Source organism: Geotrypetes seraphini, chromosome 2 (assembly GCF_902459505.1).
Source record: "Geotrypetes seraphini chromosome 2, aGeoSer1.1, whole genome shotgun sequence".
NCBI classification, from domain to species: Eukaryota; Metazoa; Chordata; class Amphibia; order Gymnophiona; family Dermophiidae; genus Geotrypetes; species Geotrypetes seraphini.
The window spans coordinates 408,126,575-408,146,991 of NC_047085.1; the positions used below are offsets into that span (position 1 = coordinate 408,126,575).

The following is a 20,417-nucleotide window of genomic DNA, read 5'->3' on the forward strand; positions in this document are numbered from 1 at the left end:
GAGGAGAGGAAGGGAGAGATGACTGTTGTACATGAAAAAAATAAGACATACCTGAAAATAAGCCCTAGTGTGTTTTTTGGACCCAAAATTAATATGACACTGTCTTATTTTTGGAGAAACATGGTATTCACAGTTAACACCTGAGCTGAAACCGCCTAACGTGGGTATTTTAGGAGCAGAGTTGGCACTTATATTCAGCCTTTAATCACATAAATTGGGCTGCATAAAAGCCAGTCCTCTTTTATGTACTTCATCTTATGTGGTTAAGGCCTGAATATTGCACTTAACCACAGGTAAGATTTGCCTCTTTGGGGATGATACCAAAATTTGCAATAGAGTAGACACTCCAGATGGTGTGGAAAACATGAAGAAAGACCTAGCAAAGCCTGAAGAATGGTCTGAAATTTGGCAGCTAAAATTTAATGCTAAGAAATGCAAGGTCATGCATTTGGCTGCAAAAACCCAAAGGAATGGTTCAGTTTAGGGGGTGAAAAACTTATGTGCATGACAGAAGAGCGGGACTTGGCTGTGATTGTATGTGATGATCTTAAGGTGACAGGTTGAAAAGGTGACGGCGAAAGCTATAAGGGTGCTAGGATGCACAGGAAGAGGTATGGCCAGTAGGAAAAAAGGAGGTATTGATGCTCCTGTATTAGACTCTGGTGAGACCTCTTTTAGAATATTGTGCACAATTCTGGAGACTGCACCTTCAAAAAGATATACAAATGGAGTCAGTCCAGAGGAAGTCTACTAAAATGGTGTGTGGTCTTCGTCATAAGGTGTATGGGGACAGACTTAAAGATCTCAATCTGTATACTTTAGAGGAAAGGCAGGAGAGGGAAGATATGATAGAGACGTTTTAGTACTTATGTGGCCTAAATGCCCATGAGTCGAGTTTCTTTCATTTGAAAGGAAGCTCTGGAATAAGAGGGCATAGGATGAAGTTAAGAGGCGATATGCTCAGGAGTAACCTAAGGAAATACCTTTTTACAGAAAAGGTGGTAGATATATGGAATAGTCTCCTGGTAGAGGTGGTGGAGACAAGGACTGTGTCTGAATTCAAGAAAGAATGGGACAATCGCATGGGATCTGTTAGGGAGAGTAGGCGATAGTGGATGCTGTGGATGGGCAGACTGGATGGGCTATTTGGCCTTTATCTTCCGTCATGTTTCTATATTTCTGTTTCTATATCATAAGGCGTATGGGGAACAAACTTAAAGATCTCAATATGTATACTTTGGAGGAAAGGCAGAAGAGGGGATATATGATATAGAGAATGACACAGGAACAAATTTGTCCCCGCCCCTGCAGGAACTCAATTTATCCATCCTGTTCCCACAAGTTTTGTCCCTGTCCCTGTCCCTGTCCCTTCCCGATTCCTACAAGCTTTGCCTTAACTGTACAAGCCTCAAATGCTTACAATTTTAAAATATTTGAGGCTTGTGCAAATGAGGATAGAGCTTGCAGGAATGGGGCAGGGGCAGGGACAGGAAAGAACTCATGGGGATGGGATGGGAAAATGAGTTCCTACAGGGACGGGGAAAATTTTGTCCCCGTGTCATTCTCTAATATGATAGAAACATAGAAACATAGAAATAGACGGCAGATAAGGGCCCACGGCCCATCTAGTCTGCCCACCTTAATGTCCCTCCCCTACCTTTGCCCTGTGAATAGATCCCATGTGCCGATCCCATTTGGCCTTAAAATCAGGCACGCTGCTGGCCTCAATCACCTGTAGTGGAAGACTATTCCAGCGATCAACCACTCTTTCAGTGAAAAAGAATTTCCTGGTGTCACCTCGTAGTTTCCCGCCCCTGATTTTCAACGGATGCCCTCTTGTTGTCGTGGGACCCTTGAAAAAGAAGATATCTTCCTCCGCCTCGATGCGGCCCGTAAGATACTTGAATGTCTCGATCATGTCTCCCCTCTCTCTGCGCTCCTCGAGCGAGTATAGCTGTAATTTGTCAAGCCGTTTTTCGTATGGTAGATCCTTGAGTCCCGAGACCATCCGGGAGGCCATTCTTTGCACCGACTCCAGTCTCAGCACATCCTTGCGATAATGCGGCCTCCAGAATTGCACACAGTATTCCAGGTGGGGCCTCACCATGGATCTAAACAATGGCATAATGACTTCCGCCTTACAACTGACGAAACCCCTTCGTATGCAGCCCATGATTTGTCTTGCCTTGGACGAAGCCTGCTCCACTTGATTGGCAGACTTCATGTCCTCACTGACGATTACCCCCAAGTCTCGTTCTGCTACCGTTTTTGCTAGGATCTCGCCATTAAGGGTATAAGACTTGCATGGATTCTGGCTGCCCAGGTGCATAACTTTGCATTTTTTGGCATTGAAGTTGAGTTGCCATGTCCTAGACCATCGCTCCAGTAGGAGTAGGTCATGCATCATGTTGTCGGGCACTGAATCTTCGTCTGTTGTGCATTTGCCCACTACATTACTCAGTTTGGCGTCATCGGCGAATAATGTTATTTTACCTCAAAGCCCTTCTGCCAAGTCTCTTATAAAGATGTTGAATAGGATTGGGCCCAAGACTGAGCCCTGTGGTACTCCACTAATCACCTCTGTCATTTCGGAGGGGGTGCCGTTCACCACCACCCTTTGGAGCCTACCTCCAAGCCAGCTCCCAATCCATTTCGTCAATGTGTCACCTAATCCTATAGAATTCATCTTGCTCAGTAACCTGCGGTGTGGTATGCTATCGAATGCTTTGCTAAAGTCCAGGTACACGATGTCCAGGGACTCCCCAATATCCAGCTTCCCCGTTACCCAGACAAAGAAGCTGATCAGGTTGGATTGGCAGGATCTCCCCTTAGTAAATCCATGTTGTCGGGGATCCCGTAGATTCTCCTCATCCAGGATCTTATCTAATTGGTGTTTGATTAGAGTTTCCATTAGTTTGCTCACTATCGATGTTAGACTCACTGGTCTGTAGTTTGCTGTCTCCATCTTTGAGCCTTTCTTGTGGAGTGGAATGAAGTTAGCCGTCCTCCAGTCCAACGGGACGCTGCCTGTACTAAGGGAGAGGTTGAAGAGCGCGGACAGTGGCTCCGCCAAGACATCACTCAGCTCCCTAAGCACCCTGGGGTGCAGGTTGTCCGGCCCCATTGCCTTGCTAACCTTGAGCCTTGACAGCTCACCGTAGACACTGCTGGGCGTAAACTCAAAGTTACTAAACGGGTCAACTGAGCAAACCCTTGTCTGTAGCTGAGGGCCGAGCCCTGGCGCTTCTCGGGTGAAGACTGAGCAGAAGTATTCATTTAATAGTTGGGCTTTTTCCGAATCCTTTTCCACATAGTCTCCGTCTGGTTTCCTAAGACGTACAATCCCGCCTGAGTTTTTTCTTCTATCACTGATATACCTGAAGAAGGATTTATCTCCCTTCTGGATGTTCTTTGCTAGAGACTCCTCCATGAGGAATTTAGCCTCCCTGACTGCTGTTTTGACGGCTTTTGATTTGGCCAGGTAGTCTGCTCTAGAGTCCTGCTTCCCTGATTGTTTGTAAGAGATGAATGCTTTTTTCTTCTCCTTGATCAGGTCTGAGATCTCCGCAGTAAACCACTGTGGCTTATTGTTCCTTCGCCGTTTACTTACTGATTTTACATAGCGGTTTGTTGCTTCTTGTATGGTTGCTTTCAAAGTCGACCACATGTCTTCCACGTTATCGGTTTCTTCTTGGCTTTGTAGCGCCTGGTGAACGAAGTCTTCCATTTCTTTGAAATTTGTGTCCTTGAATTTGAGGACTTTGGTTAGTGTAGTAGATTTAGTGAAACCTTTCCTGATATTGAACCATACCATGTTGTGGTCACTGGAGGCCAATGTGTCTCCCACCGAGACCTCTGTGACACTTTCTCCATTGGTAAGTATCAGGTCCAGTATTGCCTGATCCCTTGTCGGTTCCAACACCAGTTGCCTGAGGCTTGCTCCTTTCATAGAGTTTAATAGCCTCCTGCTGCTGCCGGAAGCAGAGGTAAGTGTAACCCAATCCACATCAGGCATGTTGAAGTCACCTAGCAATACTGTGTCCCCACGCAAAGTGATATTTTCTATATCTTCGATTATTTCCATATCCAGGTCATCCTGTTGTCTTGGGGGTCTGTAAATTACGCCAAGATACAAGCATTTGTCCTTCCCTCTGGCCAAATTAACCCAAAGGGATTCCCCAGTATACTGGACATCTGAGATTCTCGTGACCTTAATGTCATCTTTAGTATATAATGCTACACCCCCTCCCTTCCTACCCTCTCTGTCCCGGCGAAGCAAGTTGTAACCCGGTATGACCATGTCCCACCCGTGGGAGTCTGTGAGCCAGGTTTCGGATATCGCCACCACATCCAGGTCGGCATTCCTTATTATAGAGACATTTAAATATCTACATCCAGTGAGATCATCAAGTTTGCAGACGATACAAAACTATGCCGGGCAATCAGATCGCAGGAGGATAGAGAGAAACTCCAGAGCGACTTGTGTCGGTTAGAAACATGGGCGGAGAAATGGCAGATGAAGTTCAATGTGGAGAAATGCAAGGTAATGCATTTAGGCAATAAAAATAAGGAATACGAGTATACAATGTCAGGTGCAACTCTGGGGAAGAGTGAACAAGAAAGGGACCTGGGTGTACTGATAGATAGGACCCTGAAGCCGTCGGCACAATGCGCGGCAGCGGCAAAGAAGGCAAATAGAATGTTGGGCATGATAAAGAAAGGAATCTCGAGTAGATCGGAGAAAGTTATAATGCCGCTTTATAGGGCAATGGTCAGACCACACTTGGAATACTGCGTCCAACATTGGTCTCCCTACCTAAAGAAGGATATAAAACTGCTGGAGAGGGTGCAGAGACGAGCAACAAAACTGGTGAAGGGTATGGAGAGACTGGAATATGAGGATAGACTTATAACACTAGGATTGTTCTCCCTTGAGAAAAGGAGAATGCGTGGGGATATGATCGAGACCTTCAAAATACTGAAAGGAATCGACAAAATAGAGCAGAGAAGATTATTTACACTGTCCAATTTGACACGGACTAGAGGACATGGAATGAAGCTAAGGGGGGACAGGTTCAGGACTAATGTCAGGAAGTTCTGCTTCACTCAGAGAGTGGTTGACACCTGGAATGCCCTCCCAGAGGAGATTATTGCGGAATCGACCGTCCTAGGCTTCAAGAGCAAACTAGATGCATATCTCCTTAAGAGAGGCATATAAAGATATGGTGGACTATAAATTACGCCAGGTGTACACCTGGCGGGGCCTCCGCGTGTGCGGATCGCCGGACTTGATGGACCGAAGGTCTGATCCGGAGATGGCAGTTCTTATGTTCTTATGTTCTTACATGGCATAAATATGTATGAGGCGAGTCTCTTTCAACTGAAAGGAAACTCCAGAATGAGAAGGCATAAGATGAAGTTAAGAGTTGATAAGCTCAGAAGTAATCTAAGGAAATACTTCTATACATAAAGGGTGGTATATGCGTGGAATAGTCTCCTGGTAGAGACGGTGGAGACAAAAACCGTGCCTGAATTCAAGAAAGCGAGGGACAACCTGGAGAGGATCTTTTAGGGAGAGGAAAAGATTGTGGGTGCTGCAGATGGACAGACTGGATGGGCCATTTGTTTCAATGTTTCTATAAATTTTAGTGGACAACATATAACTGGATAGTTGAATGTAAATCCCCAGACATGGCCAGGCACTGAATATTTGGAAATACAACCACCGACTGAATATCAGACAATCTCTGATTATTCTATACATTGTTGAATTCCATCATTGCTTTTGCCCTTACCACCTTTTACTGGAGAGTATCAACTATTTTTTCCTTGAAAAAATATTTCTGGGCGTCGCTTTCAAATGTTCTTCCATTCAGCTTTTTGTCATGTTCTCTGGTTCTACAGTTTTCCCCAAAAAAATCCAAATAAATCCTCTAGACTCTCAGCTCCTAGGCATTTAGACACTGCCAGCAGAGACCTCTCTACAGAGAGTCTACATAACCAAATCTTGCTCCTGCTTAAACCTCATTAGTGCAGTTTGTATGGTAAATATATTGCTTCCCTGTTATCTGCTTGATAAATATTTCTCTCTCAATCGTACTATTATATTGCCTGCTAAGTGCACTGCTCTTCTGTTATCTGCTTAGTAAATATACTGCCTTTTCTTTAAACTGTGTTGCTATAGTGTGCTCCTGTATTCTATAAACTATACACTCAGCCATGTTTTATTTTCTAAATGTCTATACAGATTATGGAAACCAAGGACATACCTTCTAGCACAGAAACATAATTTCCTCTAAAGCAGTGGTTACCAACCCTCTCCTGGAGGACCACCAGGCCAATCGGGTTTTCAGGCTAGCCTTAATGAATATGCATGAGAGAGATTTGCATATAATAGAAGTGAGAGGCATGCAAATCAGCTCCATTAGGGCAATCCTGAAAACCCGATTGGCCTGGTGGTCCTCCAGGACAGGGTTGGGAACCACTGCTCTAAAGCCCTGAACCTCTATCCACTCTTCTCACCTCTCAAACTACCAAAGAAATCCTGTAGATTCTCAGGCCAGGTTTCTAAAAAAAAAAAAAAAAACCATGTTAAAAAGCGACAGTCTGCTAACACAGCCGTTTTGATAGCGAATTGAAAAAAGCGGGACATTCCCAAAAAAATTTGCATGCAAATGAGATCGGTGGACAGCTGCGAAGATTCACTAAATTTGCATGTGTCCATCATTGGTGATAGCGATGGGCACATGCACAGAAAAAATGCATAAAATAAAAAACAAAACATAACAGCGAGAGAGATGTTCAATCTCTCTCGCTGCCAACCAATAACCCTCCCCCCAGCAGTGGGAGAGATGTTATTTGCATACTCTACATACTGTCTACATGTAAAAGAATAGACTCCAAATAGTTGCTTCTTTATAGAATTACTCTTATTATTTGAAATATCTAGGTTAGATTCTTAAAATTGTTCTTAAGTCATTTTACTAAAAGTTGTCATGATACTTTTTACCACTTGGTGGCAGCCTATTACTTGACATGCACTGGAAACTATAGGAAAGAAAGAAACTGAATTTTTTCATTATGTTTCTGCATATCTAATAAGGGTCTTGCAGTGTTCACATAATTGTAAAGCTTGCAAACATAGCAGCCAGCTTTTCAGAATTATTGATGGTGCTAATCCCAATGGAAATTACCTCTCCCTGGATAAGACTAAGCAGTTTGTTCAATATTAGGGGTGCTCAAGCACCCACAGCACCCACAGAGCTGGCTCTTATGTTTGCGAAAAAGAGTGTATTCAAATTAGGGTTAGCAGATATCCAGATTTACCCAGACATGTCCTCTTTTTAGAGGACATGTCCGGGCATCTGGATGGCTTTTCAAACATGGCATGTTGCCTGGATTTTGAAAAGCTTTCAGCTGGGAGGGCATCTGTGCACGTAATGCAGTGATATCACAAGCGTGTGCGCTTGTGTGTGACATCATCACGTCACTCCTGTGTATGCGCAGATGCTCTCCCGATGCCGCTCTGAACAAGTGAACAGGTTGAGGGGGGCGGGGCTGGCGTGACTCAGGCAGAACAGGGCGGGGCCTAGACAGAACTGGGCAGGCCTGGGGGCATGGCTATGGGTTCGGATTTTACTTCCGTAAAATCTGGTAGCCCTAAATCAAATAATTGAAAGGGAAGTTAATAAATCTGTAAGGCATTTAACCCAATAGAGCGAGTAATTTTGTGAAATCAGATACCTTATTTCTACACTCTTTCTGTATGTTTATGACCATTACTTCATAGACTTGATATACCACTCTTTCATAATATAAAGTATTTCACAAAGGTAACTAAAACAAAGAAAAGTGTGGGATAAACACTACAAACAAATAAAATATAATGAGATAAGAAACAACAAAAACCTGCAACAACATCAGGTGACTGAGCCATCCCTCATTCTTCAGTAGGGATGCCCGGTCAACCAATGTTTGTTTTGTTTTGGGCGCGATGGACCTCAGGTCTGACCCAGCGGAGGCATTTCTTATGTTCTTATGTTCTTATGTTGTCATTTTCAGGAATGTTCATTTCAATTGTTTTCACTGGCAGTTATTTTCATCTTGAAAGTAAATGGTTGAGTGTGAACTCTTGAAAGGAGGCACACTATTTGGAAAAGGGGTTGCCCTCTTCCTGAAGCAGTGCACACTCCTTTCCTGACAGCATGTGCAGTGTTTGCATATGCATGATCGTTCACATAATACTAAGGTGCATTATTCAGAAAAGAAAGAAAAAGCCTTTTTTCCGAATAGTACCAGTTTGTTCAAAAGAGGGTGACTTGATTCCTCTCAGTCATTCAACTCCTCTCTGTAACAAGCCTTTAGACATGCTCTGACCTGAAGAAGCTCTCATTTTCAGGGGAAATAGTCCTCAGTTCCTTGTGATAACCCCTTTTTAGGATCAGGGTGTGTCCTATGCTTCTACCTATACAACCCCCACCTCCAGTGTAAGAGGAAATATTTTTAGTTAAGCTCTGGAACGCATTGCCAGAGGTTCTGCTAAAAGTGAATAGGTTAGCTGGTTTTAAGAAAGGTTTGGACAAATTCCTGGAGGAAAAGTCCATAGTTTGTTATTAAGACATGGGGGGAGCCTCTGCTTGCCCTGGATCGGTAGCATGGAATGTTGCTACTCTTTGGGTTTTGGCCAGGTACTAGTGACCTGGATTGGCCACCGTGAGAACGGGCTACTGGGCTTGATGGACCATTGGTCTGATCCAGCAAGACTATTCTTATGTTCTTATGAGCTGCTTGCTTTTCTGTAAGAATTGAATCAGAGACATCCTACTATTGGATTTGATATGTCTTTCCATAACACAGAGATAGTGTTTATGGATTTATGGGTATATGGATCACAATACCTTTTTGGATTATCAGAGCATGCACCCAATTAAATCTTAAAAATAACCTCCCAATTTCTTAGGTTTAGATATATCTATGAAAGTAAGGAACAATAATTGGAAAAAGCTAGTGACCTGGATTGGCCACCGTGAGAATGGGCTACTGGGCTTGATGGACCATTGGTCTGACCCAGTAAGGCTATTCTTATGTTCTTATTCACCTGGGGTCAGGTGCACCTCTTCTTCCTCCCCCCCCCCTCCCCCCCGTCAAAAGTCTTTATCCTCTCAAAACAGTCAATTCTGTATAACTAATTCATATGCAAATTGAATCTGTCACTAGGGATCTTAGTCAAACTCAGGTTGTCTTCTGAAACTGGGTTCTTGTGAGCCCCCTAGAGGCAGGTGATGGAACATACACCTCATCACAGGGATAAGCTAAGTTTTCACAAAAGGATCCTTATAAGCTAAACCCACCAATGCCCTCCACACCTATCCATATAGACATTCCAAGACCCTCCCTTGTTCCACTTTAGTCCAATGAGACACTAAGCACCAGATTCCGATGTGTTAGAGGTTTAGTTTGGAGCCTCTATAGCCCTGGTATTGAGGGCTTCTAAGCACAGATGCTAAGTGACTGTATGCATAGTATTAAAGAGTGAAAGCCCTCATTAGGTAAGAAGGTTGAGTAGAAGTGACCCAGTGGCTGACAGAGCTGAACCATGAATAAAGGTCTTTGAAGTGGACTGAAGACAGGGGCCACAGAACACCAGATCTTTAATTGCTGATGCAATGAGGGGCAAAAGGTTGACCAGTCCACATTACCATGTCAATTTTAATGGGGTTTCAATTGGAAATAATATAAAGCTGACTCACAGCTTGGTATTATTATTATTATTTTAAGAATTTCCTTTCAGTTTTCTGGAAGACTTTTTGCAATATAGTCCTGGTGGTTAACTTTAGATTTCTGTAGAATTTAGGTCAGCTTCGTTGCCTAGGAAGCTCAGGTGGTTCAGATACTGCCATTCTTGAGCTCAATCAAACAAGAGGATTGCCATGACAGGATAATCTTTAGAGATCTGTGTGTGAAGAAAAAGATAACGCAGCAGGGTCACTGACTATTTAACACCATTTCATGGAGCTGATACAGCTAATGGGATAACGGATGGCAATAAAGCAAAGCTAATATAAGAAGACTCAGGGGTGGGGAGGGATCTGACTTCCGTCCTATTTGACCTAGCTAAAATAAATTCCTCTTTGATGTATACATCTGTGGTTCTGCAAGTGACTTTCCTTCTTTCAACATTATATGAAACCCTGAGCATTATTATATAGAATTTTGTTTCAGACTAAATCTAGAAGAGCTAACAAATATCTCATCTCTAACAAATATATGCAGGTTTTTTTATTCATTTTAAAAAATATTTAATATCCTGCTTCCTGTACAAATTATATAAAACTGAAGAAATAAACCTCAAACTAAGCCATTCCAAATAAAAAACAACACACAGCGCCTGGCAAACCCATGCAATTTAAAAATAATGTACCACTAATGAATGTAAGTTTGAATTTTCAACAATCCAAAAATCTGAGGGAAAAAAACAGGTTTGATCAGTGATATTTCCAGGTCTGACAAACTTGCAGGCAACTCATTCAAAAGATTCTATATACAGTAGTTAGCAGGTTCATCATAGATACTATTCAAAGAGAAAGCAGGAGAAAAGAGATTGAAAAGAGAGAGTAGGGCTGTTTTTTGCTATGCAGTGTGTGCATACAAATTTTTTCTTCTTTCTTTTTTTTTTTAAGTTCAATAAAATTTATTGAGTTTATATAACAAAATACAGAACGAAAAAATTGCAAGAGCATAATACACAAGTCAAATAACCGAAGTCTGGGAAAGAGCAGAGGAGGCGTAAAAGCAGTGATGAACAAGATTATTCTATCAGTGGCTAAAGCTTTACTCCCATCATCATACCTTTTTTAGGGGGGGGTTGGATTTACTGCACCTTATTATACGGGAATTATTTATTGTGTTATAATCCATTCTCAAAGCAAACCATAGGCTTCAGGGGTTGAACTTAACTAGGGCTTATTTGGGGGTTAGAGCTTTTATTAGGAGCATCTTTAAAAATCATGCTAGGGCTTATTTTCAGGATAGGTCTTATTTTTGGGAAAACACGGTATTTGTAACAGCATTTATGTGAATTAGTTGGGTGATAGGTAGACTTATTTTAAGGAAATACCTGTTTTATATATGGTAGAATTTTAAAAGGTCTGTTTTATGTTATGTATGTTTCTACTAGTCATTAAGCCCGTTACATTAACGGGTGCTAGAATATATGTCTGTCTGTCTTTCTGTCTCTCTCCCTCCCACTGTCTCTCTCTCTCCCTGGCCCCCTTTCTCTATCTTTCTGCCCTCTCCCTGCCCCTGTGTCTTTCTTCCTTTCTTTCTGTCTCCCTCCCTCCTGCTGTCTGTCTGTCATTCTTTCCCTTCATTTCCCTGTGCAGCTGCAACAGCATTTCCCTCCCCCTCCAGGTCCCTGTGCAGCAGTAGCAGCATTTTCCACCACTCCCCTTCCCTACTCTTACCACGATGTGGCCTGCTCCTTTTGGTCCCTCCCCCTTCCCGTGGTCTAGCCTGCTCCAAGGGCCCCCCTTCCCTTATTGTGTTCCCCGCAGGCAGGCCCAGCTTCTCCCTGCACGTTACCTTTTTTTTCATTCTGTTGCCTTCCCTCGTGTGGCTGCCTGCCTGCCTGGTCCCATTGAGCGGCTCGTGGCTGGAGTCTTTTTTGTTGGCGCTTCCCCGCCCGCCCCGCAGTCTGGCCTGCTCCAGGCGAGTGTCGCGTCGGCTCCTCTCAATCCCCGCCAGCGTCAGAAGCCTTGTCTTGTGGAGAGCAGGGAATCCAGCGCTGGCGGCCAGTCCTGCCGGCGAGTGTAGGTAGATGCTGGGAAGCAGTAAGGCTGGGGACTCGTGCATGTGCACTCCTGCGGCCACGGACCTACATCTCACGGATCAGGGAAAATGGAACACGCAAGTAGGAGTGCGCATGCGCGGCTAGGGTTTTATTATATAGGATGAAAACCGCCTTGGTTCTAGATGGTATTTAAATTTTAAAAATAAATAAAAGAAAATAATTATTAGTGCCATGAACCTCCATAGTTCCTGCAGCTGTGAGAGATCCTGATAGCCCTGTCCAGTTTTCACATTTGGAGGAATGGCATGCACAGTGAAATGTAACCATTCAAAAAGGCTCTGAAATGAATAGGGAGCAATTTATCTCAACTCCCAAAACTAATTAGCTTATGACCTTGGATAAAGAACCCTACATCTACAAATCCTGGGCTATAGTTTTTCAAACAAATTTCTACTTATGGAAAAACAGGTGTATTTTGAAAATTGTCACCAGTAACATTTTAATATTTTTTTATTCATCAAAATCAATAATTTTTAAACAGCCATTTTCTAACCCCAAACTTGAGTGAAGCAACCTTTTTCTGAAGTTCTAGATTGGGTAAACCTTTTCTATTGTTATCCAGCAAGTTTAATACAAAAAAAAAAAAAAATCTTCTGATCCGTTAATCTTAAAGAGCTCTCAAAATTGTTGAAGGAGTAATTATACAAAATTACTTGTGTTGAATCTTTGAAAATTAAAAAATATATTTCCACAAGTTCTATAAATAAATAATTAATAAATATAAATATATTAATATAAAGTACAACGTGTGCTTTTAAAGTGCTCGGTCACCAACCAAAAAGTGCATTTGTACCAATGAACGTACACGCGCTGATTGTATTGAAGGATTATCATTGCACTAAAGCGTCCCTTGTTCTGCCTTCCATTTCATTGAGTACCATAAATATAAGAATATATATAAAAATATCGAAAGTCACTTATCTGATGCATGCAAAGTGAAGCGAAGGCAGATCATAACCATAACACAACGCTATAAACTCTTCATTACAATCTTGAATGCTCTTAATAAACCCCGTGTTCTTATAAAAATGACCTCCCTTCGACTCTAGTTATGCAACAGCGTTGTCAGGAAGGGGGCACTGTGGAACAAAATAAATAAAAAAATGTGAAGAAAAAACGTGAACAATATCTCAAAACTCATACTTTCTGGTTAAAAAACATTAATATAATTAAAATTTAAACTTTATTGAACTATGATAACCATAAAGGATGTCATATAACTATATCTACTTGATATAAACTATGAAATTCATATCAAATCTTATCTATAAACTTAAAAGCACACATTGCACTTTATATTAATATATTAATATTTATTAATTATTTATTTATAGAACTTGTGGAGATATAATTTTTAAATCTTAAAGAGCTTTCAGGTATAAGTATGTTTATAATTACTTCTTTCATGTAAAAGATTAATGAACAAGAAATCCTGACAATCCTCAGAGGGTCAAACAAAAGGACATTTAATACCTTTTTAAAAGTCCTGGTTTAAAAAGGTATTAAATGTCCTTTTGTTTGTTCCTTTGTTGTTTTTTGTTGTTATCTATTTTTGGAACAAATTTTTGTATATTATTTACCCAGTTGTTTGTATTGGGCAATCCTCAGAGGGTGCCATCATTTCAAGTTCTCCATGATGCCCTGAAGACCTCTTCATGTGAGAGTGAGGGTTTTGGAATCCTGCAATAAAGAAAAATCATCCCAGTGTAAACAGAATCCTATTAGAAACTAGAGGCAGCAGAGCTCGAAAAAGAATTACTTTCTGGAAAAACTGTTGTCTGGCAAGGATGATCTTACACAAACTCATTCTTTGCCTCAGGGCCCCTGGAACACTTTGACATGTCACCATTGTGACATAGAACCTTTTGAATTGATGGTATCATCTGAAGACTGATGGCCTTCCAAGATCTCCCATTTAACATGTATGTGCTAATTAAAAAATTGAATCCACATCTGGTACATATGGAATGTCAAGTACTCATTATTTGCTGTATAATGTCAAAAGATTCAGTATTCAAATTCAGACTACAAGCCCACCTTTTCGAGGTTGATTTTAACTCATAACCCCTCTGCCCTAAAGCATCCACTGTAGCCTCCTTATGACCCTGGGAATGTTGCTTGGCACTTCATTGCCTCTAGTACAAAATTTTAGACTATGAGCCTGCTAGGGACCGAGATAGTACCTGCATATTATGTGTACAGTACTGCATATTCCTAGTAGTGCTATAGAAATAATAATTAGTAGTAGTAGTAAAAGATATTTGGACTTTACTTTGTAATACTACAAGCATGGAAACAGAACAAGTCCTGGACCTCATAGAATGTCATTTACCCCCACAACTTTTTATATCATTTAGATCCTGCAGCATATAGATCCCCAGCCCCCCTGCAGAATCAATACCTCCAGCCCCCTCCATTCCTACCCCCAGTCCCCATATAAGCTACTTTTTCAATCAGTGGAGGTTTGGGGGGGGAGGAGTTGAGCTAGAGAAAAGCAGGGCTGGGCAGGAGGAAGTGGTCCTTGCTCCTGCTTGGACACCCCAGACCACCACTGCTTGAAAAGGTAAATCCTATGGGGAATAACGGAGGGGGACTGGGGGAGAGGTCTTGATGCTGCCAGGTAGTCTGGGGAGAGGGTGGCACAGTGGTTAGAGCTGCAGCCTCAGCACCCTGAGGTTGTGGATTCAAACCCACGCTGCTCCTTGTGACCCTGGGCAAGTCACTTACCATATTTTCTCGCATATAACGCGCGCGTTAAACGTGGTTTTTACAAACCGCGCATATCCTTGCGCGTTATATGCATGAGCGCATTGTACAAATTTTTTTTTACATAGTTCCCCCCCCCCCCCCGACGTCCGATTCACTCCCCCGCAGGACCGCTCGCACGCACCCGCACCCCGAAGGACCGCTCGCACGCACTCCCACCCGCACCCCAAGCCTGAAGGACCGCTCACAACCCCACAGCCTCCGGACCCCCCCATCATGTAAAAGCTCCTACCGGTGTCCTGCTGCTTCCTCTTGGTGGTCCCGGCCCTTCTGTGAGCCCTGCGCCTGTGCTGCTTCTTCCGGCGGTCCCGCCCTTTCTCTGACATCAAGCCCTCTTGCCCCGCCGACTCCCCGACACAATCGGGGCAAGAGGGAGCTCAAGCCCTCTTACCCCAGCCAACCGCGGCACCCCCAACACGATTGGGGCAAGAGGGAGCTCAAGCCATCTTGCCCCCCGATTCCCCGACATGATCGGGGCAAAAGGGAGCCCAAGCCCTCTTGCCCCGCTGACTCCCCAACTCCCCGACAATATCGGGCCAGGAGGGAGCCCAAGCCCTCCTGACCACGGCGACCCCCTACCCCCACCCCGCACTACATTACGGGCAGGAGGGATCCCAGGCCCTCCTGCCCTCGACACAAACCCCCTCCCCCCAATGATCGCCCCCCCCAAGAACCTCCAACCGCCCCCCCAGCCGACCCATGACCCCCCTGGCCGACCCCCACGACACCCCCACCCCCCTTCCACGTACCTTTGTGTAGTTGGCCGGACAGACGGGAGCCAAACCCGCCTGTCCGGCAGGCAGCCAACGACGGAATGAGGCCGGATTGGCCCATCCGTCCCAAAGCTCCGCCTACTGGTGGGGCCTAAGGCACCTGGGCCAATCAGAATAGGCCCGGGAGCCTTAGGTCCCTCCTGGGGGCGGTGCCTTGGACACATGGTTGGGTTGGGCCCATGTGCTTCAGGCCCCGCCCCCAGGAGAGACCTAAGGCTCCCCGGCCTATTCTGATTGGCCCAGGCGCCTTAGGCCCCACCAGTAGGCGGAGCTTTGGGACGGATGGGCCAATCCGGCCTCATTCCGTCATTGGCTGCCTGCCGGACAGGCGGGTTTGGCTCCCGTCTGTCCGGCCAACTACACAAAGGTACGGGGAAGGGGGGTGGGGGTGTCGTGGGGGTCGGCCAGGGGGGTCGCGGGTCGGCTGGGGGGGCGGTCGGAGGTTCTTGAGGTGGGGCGGTCGTTGGGGGGTGGGGGGTTTGCGTCGAGGGCAGGAGGGCCTGGGATCCCTCCTGCTCGTAATGTAGCACGGGGTAGGGGTAGGGGGTCGCCGTGGCCAGTAGGGTTTGGGCTCCCTCCTGGCCCGAACAACTAGCAGGGGGGGTTCGCCAGAGCCAGGAGGGCTTGGGCTCCCTCCTGGCCCGATATTGTCGGGGAGTTGGGAAGTCGGCGGGGCAAGAGGGCTTGGATTTGGACATCCATGCCAGTTTGTAGATGTCCAAAACAAGAATAGAATTTCTAAAATAAGAGCCTTTGGAAGGAATTTATCAAGTAATGTTAGGACTTTTGCATTATTTAACCATTAATGAAATTTACCCCCTCTTCTATTACACTGCGCTAGCAGTTTCTAGCACGGGGATCCACACTGAATGGCCCCACACTGCTCCCGACGCTCATAGAGTTCCTATGAGAATTGGGAGCAGCGCGGGCCATTCAGCGTGGCACTCTGTGCTACAAATTGCTATCGCAGTTTCATAGAAGCCCTAACACCACTAGACATAAAATGTCATGATGTTATTTAAGTTGCCGTGGGTTGGGCACTAATGAGATACAAAGCATGAAAATGTATGTTTTACATTTCATTACTATGCAAATAACCTATTGCAACTTGCTGTGATATATCACAAGTTAAGGCCCCAAAATCAAGGTAAAATATGAGTAACCCCAGTTAAGACTCTGGCCCAGACACCTAAGGCCCTCCCATAGGAGGATTCTTAGCCACCTGGGCCAATCAGAGCCTTAGAATCCTTCCCGATGCATCCCACCATTTTGAAGAAGTGGGCCTGCTGGCAGGAGGGAATGGGCATCCCTCATGTCGATCTTCAATTTAGAGGTAAAGGGGGTCAGGGGAGGTTACATAGAAACATAGAAACATAGAAATAGACGGCAGATAAGGGCCCACGGCCCATCTAGTCTGCCCACCTTAATGTCCCTCCCCTTAATGTGGGTTCATGGGAGGGGGCAGTGGCCTGAGGGAGTAGGCATCCCTCCTACAGATCTTCAATTTAGGGGATCATGGAGGGGATCATGGATTCATGGGGTGGTTTACAGCAGGACCCCAGAAGGGCCCTGGTGGCAGGAAATAGTGGGTATCCCTCATGTCGATCTTCAATTTCATGTGTGTGGTGGGAGAGGGGGGTCTAAATGGCCGACACAGGAGAAAGTGGGCTTCCCTCCTGCCAATTTTTTTTAAGTTGGGGGGATGTGGGCTGTCATTGGGAGAAGGGGGGTTCTCGGCATGACTTCTGTGCCTATTAAAAATAAATAAAGCTGTTGTTCAGAGTGCTTTTTTTTAAACACTACCAGCACCTCCAGACCTGTCAGATTTTGAAGCATTTTGGAGTATTAAAAAATGGCGCTTCATTTTGTGCATCATCTGGGTATCGATCGGAGTGCTCATTTTAATATTGATGAGCTTGTAATCTATTTACATATGATTATCGGAGGCATCTACAAACCACAGAAAAGACCGTGATTTGCCATTCTGGGCATCGATAACGGAAATACTTATTTGCTAAACAGGTTAAACTGGTTTAGTGTCAATTGTTAAAGGCATGGTGAGTTTTGAACATATGGGCCTAGTTGAAATATTTCAGCTATCGATGCCCAAAACGGCAAATTGTGATCTTATTAGAACTCATCTTACTGAACATGTCCCAATTAAAAAATAAAACAGCTTTGGCACCGTTGGTGTCTCATTGGGAATAAATGGGACATTCATTTCAAACGGTGAGTTTTATAAGAAACTACTGCTGGGTGAGAAGGTGGAGATATTGAGTTTCTTTTAAACTATAAAGAGTAACCCTGGATTTTTGAACTGAAGACCTTGGAGCTAAGTGGACTAAATGCAGAACTGGATTGGATGTCTTTGACTTTAAACACCTATTAGGAATTGCCATGTAGTGATGATGTTATCGCGGACGTGTATGGAGGGGATTGTTATTTGTGGCCACTGACGCTGCACTGCCAAGTTGCTAGAGCTGTTTTAAGCATGACTGAAGTCGAGCGCTCTCTAATAGTAAGGGCTATTTTTGTTATTTATGAAAATTTTGATTTTGAGATTGAGCAAATATTGGGAATTTATATTCATTGATCTCTTTTAGATAACTTTGCCCTGATGCAGATTGCAAAACATGCATGTCGGCAGTTTGCTACTACAGCTGAAGATAAGTGTTTTCAATTGAATTTGTAAAGTGGGCAGTGTGCTGTTATAGCTCAAGAACAAGCTTTGTTAATGAGTTTTCAATCTGAACTTCAAAGATTTATGAGATATCAAAGATTTATGAAGCATTGTTTATATAAAGCTGTGATAGAGGTAGGCAGTGTGCTCCGGAGAAGGGTTGCACAGACAAACAAACAGACCACACTCTGAGTATTCAAGAAAAAAACTCTTTAATTAAACAGTAGTGCAGAGCCTGTTTCTTCACAAGCTCCTATAAGTTTGTGTTCTTCAAAAAAAAAACCCAAGTAGGCTTTTCCCCAGTCTTTTTCCAAACACAAGTCTCATTCTTATTAGGGCTTGACATGCCCAAACAGTCTTTGTTTTAGGTACAGGAAACAGTTAGGAAGCATTTGGTCCCAGGTTTTAGAAGGCACTAGAACAAAGGCAGGTTTTTAAATGCAGTAGAGTCTTACCTCCTACATACTCTGTCAGTGCCAAGCCCTTCCAACCAGCTTCTCCAGCTCCTAGGTCCCCTCTAGCACATCTCTATTCTCTCCTAATGGGTCTGGCTAGGCCTTTTAAGTTCCCCTGAGTCATTTCCTGGTTTCCTACTTTTCTTCCCTCCCCCTTCCTGAGGAAAACTCTCTCACTGCTGCTGTGGTTGTAAGACAATTTAGCCAGGAGGGGGAGTGCCGGGTTTTCATGAGGTTTATTCTGAGTCTGAGCAGGGGAAGTGGCAGGTTTTCAATCACTCTGTCACAAAAGCATATATTGAGCCGATGACAAAGCCAGTGGCGGAAATTATTACTCAATATGAAAGTTTGTTTCTTTTTGAGTTCTGCTCCTGAAGGCCCTTTATACAGAAGATCTACTGTATACACATAGAGGATCTAAAGATATACAGATAAATAGTGTAATTTTTTGAGAGTTTTTGTCTGGCTAAGTTTTCTGAATTTGTATAGCAGCAGAAAAACCAGCAGATCATAAAATGAAAATAAGAGACTTAGGCCTCCTTTTACAAAACTGCGATAGTAGTTTCTAGTGCGGGGAGCTGCGATGAATGGCCTGCGCTGCTCCCGACGCTCATTGAGTTTCTATGAGTGTCGGGAGCAGCACGGACCATTCAGCACGGCTCCCCATGCTAGAAACTGCTATCGCCGTATCATATAAGAGGGGGTTAATTGCACTAAGTAATACAATCCCCAATGTGGCCACATTTTGCCTGCAAGGCTGCATCAGGTACAATAATTGTTAGTTAAATGAAACAACCATAATTAAAATCATATTTAAAAGAACAATAATATGTCAAACATTTGCAATTAGCATTAAAACAAATCAAAATGCATAATAAAATCATAATTATATTAAAATAAAAAACTAAGCTAAAAAGGAAATTGTAAATCAGCAAATATAAAAATTGCAAAGCGTCACAATAGGGTTACCATATGGCTCCAGAAAAAGGAGGACGGATTGAGACATCCAGGTTTAACTTCCATTGTTTCAATGGAAATAAAGCCCAGATGTCTCTATCTGTCCTCCTTACTTCCATTGTTTTCAGTAGAAGTAAAACCCGGCTGTCTCAATCCATCCTCCTTTTTCAGGAGCCATACGGTAACCCTAATTAAAAGATATGCACATGGACAATCAGAGACGATATTCAGCAACACTGCCCAGTTAACTGCCACTGAATATTGGCAGTTGGGCGGCCCCAGGAAATTTAAGTGGTCTGGAGTCTCTCTGGCCCACTTAAATCCCCTAGGACTAGGGGACATGCGATGAAGCTACTAAGCAGTAGATTTAAAACAAACCAGAGAAAATATTTCTTCATACAACTTGTAATTAAACTCTGGAATTCGTTACCAAAGAATGTGATGAAATAAGTTAGCTTAGCGGGGTTTAAAAAAGGTTCGAATAATTTCCTAAAAGAGAAGTCCATAGGCTATTGTTGAGATGGCTTGGGGAAATCTGCTTATTCCTAGGATAAACAGCATAAAATCTGTTTTACTATTTGGGATCTAGTTAGGTGCTTGGGACCTGGGTTGGCCACTGTTGGAAACAGGATACTCTGGCAATGAATCCCAGAGTATAATTGCACGTTGTGTGAAGAAACAAAGCTAACAAGCAGAGAATGGCACGGGGACAAATTTTTCCCTGTCCCCGCAGGAATTCATTTTCCCATTCCTGCAAGCTCTGTCTTCATTTGCACAATACTAAAACACTTTAAAATCATGTGTTTGAAGCTTATGTAATTAAGGCAGAGCTTACAGGACAACAAAGGTGTGGGAAGAGAAGAGTGAGGAAGGGGGGAAGCTGGATATCTGTGGGAATAGGGACACAGAGAGGTGATGCATGGTGTTTGTTGGGAGGG

General features: G+C 43.7%; 1 protein-coding gene across 1 annotated transcript in view; it reads right to left on the bottom strand.

Moving 5' to 3' along the window:
- The window catches only part of LOC117355600, a 38,439-nt gene extending 19,845 nt beyond the window's left edge, over positions 1-18,594 (bottom strand). The window contains exons 1-2 of the mRNA XM_033934395.1: positions 18,523-18,594; positions 13,429-13,528 (exon numbers count right to left, since the gene is read on the bottom strand). Of these exons, the coding sequence (XP_033790286.1) occupies positions 13,429-13,505 (77 nt within the window). The 5' untranslated portion in view covers positions 13,506-13,528; positions 18,523-18,594. The remainder of the gene's footprint in view (positions 1-13,428; positions 13,529-18,522) is intronic.
- Between the last annotated feature and the right edge of the window lie 1,823 nt (positions 18,595-20,417).